The 11320-nt window shown below is 46.6% G+C and overlaps 1 protein-coding gene across 1 annotated transcript in view; it reads left to right on the top strand.

Moving 5' to 3' along the window:
- Positions 1–535: 535 nt before the first annotated feature.
- Positions 536–11320, top strand: part of ESRP2 (epithelial splicing regulatory protein 2) — a 69919-nt gene continuing 59134 nt past the window's right edge. Inside the window, exons 1-3 of the mRNA XM_015414697.1 lie at positions 536–684; positions 962–1117; positions 2206–2334. Coding sequence (XP_015270183.1) covers positions 980–1117; positions 2206–2334 — 267 coding nt within the window. The 5' untranslated portion in view covers positions 536–684; positions 962–979. The remainder of the gene's footprint in view (positions 685–961; positions 1118–2205; positions 2335–11320) is intronic.

Raw genomic sequence — 11320 nt, 5'->3', positions numbered from 1 at the left:
GATTGATGTGTTGTAAGCACACTTTAACTCTGCATTGGGTTGGGCTCTAGGCGTGTGGAGGAGTATTACTTCAAAACAATTAAAGGATTCAAAAGAGAGAGAGAGAGAGAGCTGTGCCCAGGTGGCAAAAGATGACAAATGAAATTGTAGAAGAAAAGCTTGTTGAAACACAATATTGCTTAGTCGAAGAGTCTTCTGCAAGCAAAAAGAGGCCCCCATACCTTTGTGGAAAGGGAGGGGGGGGGAAGCAATCTACTGCATTCCACTTGCTCAGTGCTGATAAAAAGACACGTTAAACTCAAAGCAGGTAAAGCACTTCCTGGAGCCAGAATTAAAAATGAGAGGGGGGGGGGCAGAAAGGGAGTTTCCCTTGTGATCTCTCTCAGTCAAAAAAAATCCAATCAGGTAGGCTGTAGCAGGCGTTGATCTCTTTACGTCCCTCCTACACCTTTTCTAAAGGCCCAATGGTTTTGCCCTGTGGGGAGATTGACTAGGGTCACATGGTCTCTCTCATGGGCAGGTAACTTAGGAAAGGAGAGGAGAGAGGGTGAAAAAAGATTTTTTTAAAAAAACATATACCCGGAGCCTGAGTTCCTGCCATGATGTCAAAGGGACAGAAGCTAACAGCCTGTTGATTTCGTCTCCCAGTCAGACCCAGGGAGAAAAGAGATCCAGCCCATCCAGGTACAATGGCGAGATTTCTTCTCCTTGATCTATTTTGTGGGTGTGTGTAAGCGCTACTCTTCTCCCTGACCCTCCCCTACCCCATAGTTCTGGCTTTCTGATATTGCCCTTTTTGATTTCCACTTGGAGGAAGGGGGTGACCCTTTACGTGTGGGGTTTTTGTGTTTGGTTTGTGTTACCTTTTTCTCTTCTCTCCTTTTCCCCCTCCCCTTCCCTTTTTATTTTCCTCCTTCGTTCTTTCTCTCTTTTTTGTTTTTACCTGTGCTTTTGATTGTAGTTGTCTCTCCCTGTGGTCATGACGGCTTCTTCGCACAGTGACTCTGTGGTGGTCTTATTTGGGGCAACAGCTGGTGCATATGGGGCTAAGCTGGGTTCCGATGAGAGGGAACTAATTCTCTTGGTGTGGCAAGTTGTGGATCTACAAAGCAAGAAGGTATGGCTTCCCAAACTCTTGATACAAAAGTTGGGTGATGTGCAAAAAGTTGGGTGATATGCAAAAAAAGCAAACTTCTTTGTGTGTGTGTGTGTGTGTGTGTGTGTGTGTTTAAAAAGAAAGAAACTCCATGGCTGCCCATGCTTCCTTGAGAATAAATCCCACCCAGTTCTCTGGGGTTTGCCGTTGAGAAAACATTGGACTGCTATCCCTCTTCCTCCTCAAACTTTTTTTGGGGGGGTGAGTTTAGTTGTCTGGCCAGAATTGTCCCCCCTCCCCCTGCATAGGGGCAGATTTGCTGATTTCACAATTGTGTTTGAGAGATTGGAAAGTCAGAGTGATCTTAAAGATTACGAAATTTACAGAGATTTACAAAATCACAGCTCTTTACCCCTCTTCCCAAGCACAGGGCTTTTTATAAGCTCGGTTAGAAATGCCAAAGCTTTTCCTTCTTCCAGAAATTGAGCGGTTTCCTCACTGGGATATCTGGTTGTTGTGTTTAAAGAAAATCAGGCCTGCATGCTTCTCTTGGGACCTGTCGCTTTATATGGTAATTGAACACCCTGGGGAAGGTCTTCTGTTCGCGGATAAGAGCGAGTCTAAATTTCCCCTTCTTCTTTCAATGAAGCAAACTCTTGAAGTCGTTACTGTTTTGTTTTTTTTTTAAAAAAAAATTGTCTGCCCAGTTGTCAGTCTGGCCGAACCCAATTAAAGGAGCCTCTCTGCCTGCCATGTGATTTGACCTTCCCATGAAAACCAGACAGTTTCTGGTAGGGTAAATGTGTACTTCTCAGTATTATACAAGAATGGCAGCTGGGTCTCTTTGCAAAGGGGGTGAGTGGTAGTCTCTCTGTCTCTCCTGGTGGAGAGGCCTTGAGAGATCAAACATACCTTGAGTTCTGAGAGACAGAAATAAATGCATTATTCAAACTATGAGCCCCGTCCCTTCTCTACAACTCCAGCAGTGCAAGTCATTATGTTTTACCTTAAAAAAAAAAAAGTCAACATGAAACACCTAAAGTTCCAGCTTCTTACTTTTGTCTCTCCCTCCCCAATTCCCACGTTCCCACTTTGTGAAATATTTTCAGGTAGGGACGCTGCACAAATGCTTGGTGAAGGCAGACAGCTTGGAGTTGAGTGACCAGTGTCGAGAAGTGACAGGCTTAACCCCCGAGGGACTGAGTAAAGCTGAGCCACTGGATCGGGTTCTTCAACAGGTGAGGACTCTGAGGGGGTTACGGCACAGGGAGCGGTTAAGGCCCAAGGAGCAGGACTCCATCTGATGTAACATGGCAAACAGACTTGCTTTAAGGCTTTGAAATCAGTGGCAAAAACGTCCTTTGGGGCAGAAGCGCTGGAACAGGGAAGGTTTTTCCTTGAAAAGGAAACCTGCTGAGCTGGACTTATGAAAAGGGATTGGGGCTGGTTTTATGATGTGTGGGTGTACACCCTACTGTGCTCGTCACTGGGTGGCAGGGAGCTGAGTGTCTGCTGTGACAAGTTCTGAGAACTGGTACAGGGTGGCTGGCAACCAGAAGCTCGAGCTAGGAGCCACGAAGCCCCTAGTCCAAATGATTCCTCTTCCTTGAGCTCCGTAGATAATCTCAGGCCAACCTGAATTCTCTCTCCTCTCCGTGGTGGTAACGATTTGCTGGAATCATAAAAATGAAATGCTTTGAATGGTCAAGAGCACAATATAAAGAATATCTAAGGGAGAATACCTGACTCAACGGGGGGTGCATTTGTGTAAAATTAAATGTGTATTTAATTCAAATTGTACTTTGAGGTGTTTGATCTGTGACAGCTGTTTCATGCATTCAGGTGACTGCTGGATGTTGTGCTTGTTTCTGTGGTGGACTCGCAGGTGTGAACTCGCCCTTCAGAGTCCATATGCACTGCTCTTTTGAGCTGCCAGTTACATGTGAAAAGCGCTTCAGTGTTGTGGTGGTTCTTACTCGCAGTATGTTTAGTGACTCAAATGTGAGACGACCCACTGTGTAAAAGACTTCACTGTTGCCCCCCCCCTTTAAATTACCCTATGACAGAGGTTAGAAAGGTGAGTGAATTATTTGTTCAAGGTTAATCAGTGAGCTCTTTGGGATTTGTGCCTGAAACTTGGGCACCTAAAACCAGTACCACTTCTTCCAGGGGTCTTAAGTTCAAATGAGTTGAAGAGAGAAATTCCCACCATTCCAGGCCACATCCATGGCCTGCTATGGGGTGCTGGCTTCTTAGTCTTGAAAATTTGAATTATGTGGAGACTTATGTGAGGGCATAGGCCACAGTGGGGTCCCCAAAAGGCCCAGTGTTTTGTTCCTCAGTGTGAAAAGGGGGCAGTATAAAGCTTCTGTGGAAGATGGGTCTCAGGTCTCCCCCATCCCCAACATTTGCTAGCTAAGAATCTTTCAGCTGTGATGCCAGGAATCAAATCTGGCCCTTTCTGGAGACTAGGAGGGTGTTCGGCCCACTGAGCCCTGGGTAGAGTTACCAACCCCCAGGAGGTGGCTGGAGATCTCCCACTATTACAACTGATATCCAGGTGGCAGAGATCAGCTCACCTGGAGAAAATGGCTGCTTTGGAAGGTGGACTCTGTGGCATTAGACCCCACTGAAGTCCCTCCCCATCCCAAACCCTGCCTTCCTCAGGCTCCGCCCCCCAAATTTCCCTACTCGGCGGTAGTAACCCTAGGCCCAGCCCTACTTTAGCTGTGGCTGTTGTTCTTCTATTTACTTCATATGTATTTATTTACTTCATTCGTACCCTGCCTTTCTCCCCAGCGAGGAGCTGAAACAGTTTACTTCATTCTCCTTTCCTGCATTTTAATCTGTGAGGTATGTGAGGCTGCAAGTGTGTAACTGACCCAAGGTCTTCCAGCGAGCTTCTGTGGCAGAGTAGATATTCGAACTTGGGTCTCCCAGTTCACAGCCTGGCACTCTAGCTACCCCACCACCCTGGCTTTGCTGTTAATCCCACAGTTTCGAGGACTCCCTCTTGCTACTGAAAATTAGATTCCATATCCCCCATCATTCTCACAGGCAAGTGGAAGGGGATGCCATGTCTACGGTGATCTGCACAACTTGGTGCTCTTTTATTTCTGTCCAGCTTTAGAAGAACTTGGATGCCCGGGCATGGCTACGTCAAGCATCTGTGTATTTTTGACACTAAAAAATGCTATAATATTCTGTGTCAAGGTAGGGTTTCCAAGCTCCAGGTGGGGTCCGGTTTTCTTATTACCGATCTCCGGTCCACATAGATCAATTCCTGTGGAGAAAATGGCAGTTTCAGGGGCTGCCCTGTATGATGTCACATGCTTGCTGAGGTCCCTTCTCTCTCCAGACTCCACCCTTTCCAGGCTCTGCCCCCATATCTCCAGAAATTTTCCTTCCCGGAGCTGACAAAACTATGACAAGGTCATTTGAATTCTGCAGCAAATAACTCTGCAACCTGTATCAGTTCAGATCAGGAGAAATTATGCAGATCTAGTTTCTTTGCATAAGCTTAAAATTATGAGAACCACAAAGGTGAGGCACTTTCTTTTAAAAAGGAAAAAAAAAAAGTTATGTTCCCAGAGAGTTGAATTCTATGCGCAGGTATATGGAGGCTGTTTTTGCTGATCTCCGACAGAATTGCATCCCTGCCTGGATGTTGTGTTTTGACACAGAGGGTGGAGAATAGTTCTTTTGGATTCTAGCAGATGATGCAAGTGTCAAAGTTTCCCCTTTTTCTGGATTATTCCCCCCACCCACCCCAGGCGACCTCTTGAGCAAAACAGAATTCAAATGGAAAAGCACAATAGTGGTGGAATGTTTGAAATGGGTTCTTCATATCTCACTTGAATCACAGGGAGTGTGTGTTTGTGGGAGAAACTTGCTTAGGCAGTAAAACAGGTTCTAGAGACAGAGATCGGCTCCACCAGCGGCTTCTGTGCGCAACGCCTTTCAGAGTTTGCTGCGCCTTCCCCCGAGGTCTCGGCCTCAAGAGGGAGCACGGCAAACCTCCAGGAGAAGGGGGGGGGGCATTCTGCAAAAGAAACAATTAGATGTGGGAGTTTCCCCCTTTTTTTTACTTTATTTGTTAGGTTTCATGCAAGGCTAGTTCAGGCTGTAAAAATGACTCTGATAGCTTGGAAGTTGCTCCGACATAAGTGTTACTGGCTGCAAGTCAGATCACGTCCTGAATCTTGCAACGAATGACAGCTGGAACAGTTTAGTTAGGTGCACTTTACTATTCAATTAAAAAAAAAAAAGACCAACACTGTAATTATGGTCCATTTTTCTATGGGGGTTGTATCCTATGGCCACAAATTGCAAGTTAGGTGCAGCTACTACAGTAAGCAGAAAGGGGGGGAAATGCTCCCGTTTGCCTTGGTGTGGTGGAGGCTGGTCAAGTAATTTCACATAATCTGATAAAGTGTTGAAGATTCCTCTCTTCTTGCCATTGTCCAGTAACACTGCTGTGATTTCTATCATTTACTACTGGTATACATGCCGGTTACTTTTGTTGTTTAGCATGAGATCCTAGCACAAAAATATATTATCTGGGGAAAGACAGTTCACCTTGATTTGCTTTGTGCTGCAATCCAAACTCACTCAAATATAAACGCTGTTGAGTTCAGTGGGATTTTTCAAAGAAAATATGTATAGAATATACAAGCTCCAATTTGCCCAGATGCGCACTCACTCAAATGTAAAGAGTTCAGTGGGATTTTTCAAAGAAAATGTGTATCGAATATACAAGCTCCAATTTGCCCAGATGCCTGCATCAGACATGAAAAACTGGGGTTTGGTTGAATGCTTCTGAAACCAGAATGTATTCAAGTCATGTGTCATGCATGAGGGAAAGACTTTTCTCCCACATCTTGGTCAAGTAAAGGAAGATGGTGGGATTCACAGAGAATCTTGAGCAGGAACAGCCTGGCCCTTTTGTGCCAGTTCTCAGGCTAGAGATGGACAGCTTATTCCTGTTTCCTGCAGTCATGAGAATCTGGTCCTTATTCTAGTCCTTAGGTTGCCATTTCTGGCCTAGGAGATCATGCAGCGATGGTGCCTGGGAGGTCAGAGTTTGGATAACAGAGGGAGCTCAGTGGGGTATAGTGCCACAGAGTTGACCCTCCTCCAAAGTGGCCTTTTTTCCCTTGGGGAACAGATCTCTGTGGTGGCTAGGGTTGCCAACACCAGGCTGGCAACTGGTGGGGGACTCACCGTGGGGACACCTTGCCAGCAACGCACTGACATCACTTCTGGTCATGCCGGAAGTGATGTCAACATGTTGAGACACTGACGATCACTTGTCACACCCCCACTCCACTTTTCTCCTGTCACCCAGCTGAGCGACAGTGTTCCCATATGTCCTCCCCCCAGCAGGAACTTGGCAAACCTACTCGGATCTGGAAGTCAGTTTGATTCCGGGAGAACTCCGGGCTCCACTTGAAGTTGGTAACCCTAGCCTTGTTCCTGGCCCGCTGTGTGCCACTGAAGATAGCTGGGAAATGAGTAGGCAAGTAAGAGTGAAGACAGACATACCTCTCTCCAGGTGTAGAGTTTCTGCTGTTTTCTCCTGAGTGACCCTGTTCTTGTATCGACAAGTGCATCTGCCTCTTTCAGGTTGATTTTAATTTTTGCCCTGCCCCCAAGGTTTGGGCCTTCCTTTAACACTGTTCTTCCCAGCAACCTGCTTCGTCTTGCTTGACTTAATAAAATAACACTAAGGCTACTGAACTTGTTTTTTTTAAAAAAAACCTAAAACTTGAAGCATTGTTGTGGGTAGGAAAGGGGAGGGGCTTCATGATTGCCAGAGGGCCAGCCGATCAGCACTCTGCACCCTGCTGGCTTTTTCTGGAGACAAGATCTGTCCAGGAGGACCTGGTTTGTTCCAAGGGTTGGATTCAGATCAGTTTGGAAACTTCTGTATCTTCCCAGAAAAGTGTGAGTAGTTTTAAAACAGCAATAAAAAACAACTAGGAAAAAGGTCCGTTGTGGAAATAAATACAACGATCTCTAGAAAGAGGCTCTGGGCGGGTGCCCTGGCCTTGGACACTCAGTGTCAATTTGTTGTGGCGACCTCAGCAGGGTGTAATGGCACTGAGTCCACCATTTTCTCCAGAGGAACTGATCTCTGCTACCTAAAGAACAGTTGTAATTTTGAGTGATCTCCAGCCCTCACCTGGAGATTGGCAACAATGGTTCACCAGAAGGGAATGGTTGGTTTGGAGGGTGGAGTCTATGGCTTTGTACCTGTCCGAGGTCCCACGCCTCCTGAAACCTCACCAGGCTCCATCCCTCACATCTCCAGGAATTTCCCACCTGGAGTTGGCAACCCTAGCTCCTTCCCAGCCAATCATCAACCTACCTTTATTTCCCCTTCACTCTTCAGCTTTCCACCCCCCACACACCTGCAGCCTCTCCCATCACATTTGCTGTCATATGGGGGCCACCTCAGTAGCATATAAGGATACAGAGCCCACCATTTTCTCCAGGGGAACTGATCTCTGCCATCTGGAAAGCAGTTGTAATTCTGACTGATCTCCAGCCCTCACCTAGAGATTGGACACATTTTACCTCAGAACAGCAAATTGTTTAGAATGTTAGAGGCAAAGGCAATCAAGTCGCATATGCAAACGACCTCTGTGTTCCGAGGCAAAGGCCAATGAGGCTGCATATGCAAATAACCTCTGTGTTCTGACTGGCTATGGGGGGAAGAGGAACAGAAAACTGTTTAGAATGTTGGAGGCGAGACTCAAGCAATGCAACCAGTGGATAGGGACAGATTCTGAGTGACACACCAGGGTGCCAACCAATTCCGGAGCGTGTGGAATGTTCTAGAGAAGATGAGGTGGGCCAGACCAGGCCTCATGACTACATCCCACTAATTGTGATGAAACCATTATGCTGAGTGCTGAATGTCTGACAAAATTAGGCTTCTTGCTTGGGGATGTCGCTTTTGGATTTAAGTGGGGGCGTAAAGAGATTTCTTTACGCAGGGCGAAAGTCGCAAAAATGCAAAAAGCACTGACTATTAAGAGTTTTTATTGGGGTTACTTTTTGTACCTTGTGTTTCCTGTAGCACGATTATCCATTTGAGGCATTCTCTTCCCCTCTGCTCCTCCATTTTGAAACAGAAGATTTTTCTGTCTTACACTGGGCCATAGAAATTTAATTCTTATACCCCACGATGCAGTGTAACTGCTTGGGGTGGGGTGATTTTCATTTGACGCAAGAGAAATAGAATTGGAATTTCTTGTGGCTTTTTAGAAGCAGATTAGCAGTCCAAGGGGAGTTGACTTGAAAATAGTGGTGAGGTTTGGATGGGGAGGGCATTGAACCATTTCCTCCCTGGCCTCCCCTACAGTTTAAATGACCTCTCTGAAGCTACAAGTCAGCTTTGTGGGACAAAAAAGATGGGCTGATGTAACCGGGGGGGGGGGGTGCCTAATCCCCAATCTCCAAGGCTGCTAATTAGCTGTAGAAAAATTGATTTAATAGCAGAATTTGTGTGGCCCATCGTGAAACACATACGCATGAAAACGAAGGCTCATTATTGGTCAGCGTTGATAGCATGGTAGTGATGGGAGGCAAAATCAGTAGAAGTGGTTGATTTGTCCATTCCCCTGCCCCAGACCTCTCAAGAGAGCTAGGGACACAGGATTCTGTCTGTAGATTTGGTCTCTACCAGGTATTCATGCAGAGGCAGGTTTGCCAGATCACCAGCATCCCGAGCGAGAGGCTGGGGGGATAGGGCCTGGTGATGTTACAGGGCTGGACTTGGTCATGTCACATTGAACAGCAGTACTAGAGTTAATACTTCCACACATCTCTGCATGCACAATGGCTACTTCCAAGTGGGCGTTTGTAGAAGTTTTAAAAGGAGGTATCAGTCATGAGGGCTGATGATGACTCTGGAATCTCACCCTGCTGCCCTGAGAAGGAACCTTGTGCCTGAGTCTTGAGGCCAGAGCCCTGGGGCCTATCTACATAAGGCTGCCAGGTGTCTGTCCCCTCCCCCCCCGCCACTGGTGGGAGATGGGAGGGTAGGGTTGCCACCTCCAGGATGGGAAATTCCTGGAAATTTGGGGTGGAGCCTGGGGAAGTCAAGGACCTCAGTTGGGTGCAGTGCCTTGGAGTCCACCTTCCAAAGCATCAATTTTCTCTCGAGGAATTGATCTCCGTAGTCCGGAGATGAGCTGTAATTCCAGGGGATCCCCAGGCCCCACCTGGGGGCTGGCATCCTGATGTCTGCCCTACGTACCGGGAAGGCTGCTTCGTGAAGAAATGTCAGTGCTGACATGACAACAACACTTTCCTCTTTGTTATTATCTTATAGTGTCTCTTGACTGGGAATTCCTGTGTGTACTATCCATGCCCATTATTTGCCAAAAGAGTCAAAGGACTTTCCCCCCCATTGTGCTAGGTTTTAAAGATTCCTTATTCATGATAAAAAAAACGTTTTTTAACAATAGTTTTAAGAACCCATTTTACATGTTCACAACTTAAACCAGTGGACTATCTCTGATTTCTTAAAAACTAGAGTCAAGGAGAGGCCATGCTCAGAGGAACACTTTTTTGGCATCAAGGAGGTCCCAAATTCAATCCCTGGCATGTGAAAGACCTCTGCCTGAGACCCTTCCTGAGACCTTGATGTGAAAGACCTCTGCTGTGCCCCTGGATTGCTGCTACCAGTCAGAGTGGATAATACTGACCTTGCTGGACCAACGATCTGATTCAGTATAAGGCAGCTTCATGTGTTCATGTGGATTCCTTGAATATCAAAGGGGATCTTTCCATACCTTGTGCATGGCTTTTTCTTAGATCCAAATAGTTGGTTAAATGCACAGGATCCACGACTTAACAGCTGTAGCTCCAAATACAACTTTGGGGCCACATCAAAGTCTGTGATACAAGGAAAGAGCAACTCTGACTGTATGCTGTGTGGCCGAGATATTGACTAATCTCGATCAGAACTGATTAAATGAATAGGCAGATCTCCTGAGGGCCCTACTTGACATACCTTCCTCCCATTTTCCAAGTGAGAGGCTGATATGCTGGCCAATGGCACCCAGATGGAATGGAAGAGCATATCAAGGTTTGGAAAAGCATGAATGGCATTCGAGATTGCATCTTAGACTTTGGTCCCCCTTTCTTTGCCATTAGAGATGAGAGGTGAAGGGGTTGGAAGATGCCCAAGCTCTGATTTACTTCTATAGGAAGTACATGGCACTATACAGAAGTTTCATAGGCAAAAATGAGACAGGTCCTTGCCCCAAAGTGCTTACAGTCTCAAAATGTCTTCCTTTCTTGTAGTCTCAGATATCTTCCTTTCTGGTGGCTGTATCTGTTGTGGAGAGCTCTTAATTCTACAAGTACTTAAAACTGTTGTTGGGATTATTTTATTTCCACCCCATCTCCAGGTTTATCCTTTGATCCATTCCACTGATAAGTGCTTGACAAATCCCTGGTGCAGGTCACCATGGTACCTAAAAATTTCATTGTAGCATCTAGTATTCTCAGCATTCACTGACTGTAATTTCCTCTTTGTGCTTCTTTGTACTTGGTAAGTACAAAGCTTATCTAGGGCCCCGGTCACACGGGCAGGAAACTGCAGAGGAGAAGCGTGGCTGTTTGCTCTGGGGCAAACTACTGCGCAGTTACGTGATCAGACCTCCTGTGGAGGTACCGTGGAGGTTCCATGGAGGTTCCATGGCAAGGGAGAGGTGCCGATCACAGGACAAACCGGCGCACAACGAAGAAGCGCGCGCCGCGGCAAATTGTTGTTTTATTTTTGTGTACATGACAAATGCGCATGCTCCGTTGGGTGCGCATGCGCATCCACAGAGACTTGGACAAAAAAAAACCACCTTATTTGCAAGGGAACATGGGCGGGCGCCGGATGCCACCGGAAACGCGATCAGACACCCGCCCTTGCCCCGCAGTTTCCGGAAACTAGTACCTCCAAGGTACTAGTTTTTTGCCACGCAGTTTCGGCTGGAAGCCTCGGTTGAGCCACGGGAGTGCTACGCTTCCCAGATGTGCTGGTGAGATCGCGCCCGGAAACTCCGGCTGTCTTCCGTCTCACTTGTGTGGCTTCTGTTACGTGTGACCGCAGCCCTAGTAATTTTTTTTACCTTTGTGGGGTGTTTTGGGGGATCATTTCCCCACAGTGATGCTGACTGATCCTACACAAGAAATCTTTTATGCTAATCTGGCAAT

This window comes from Gekko japonicus, unplaced genomic scaffold, assembly GCF_001447785.1.
Source record: "Gekko japonicus isolate JY-2015 unplaced genomic scaffold, Gekko_japonicus_V1.1 scaffold1170, whole genome shotgun sequence".
NCBI classification, from domain to species: Eukaryota; Metazoa; Chordata; class Lepidosauria; order Squamata; family Gekkonidae; genus Gekko; species Gekko japonicus.
The sequence above is the reverse complement of the archived record's forward strand: the minus strand, read 5'-3'. Positions and strand labels throughout refer to the sequence as shown.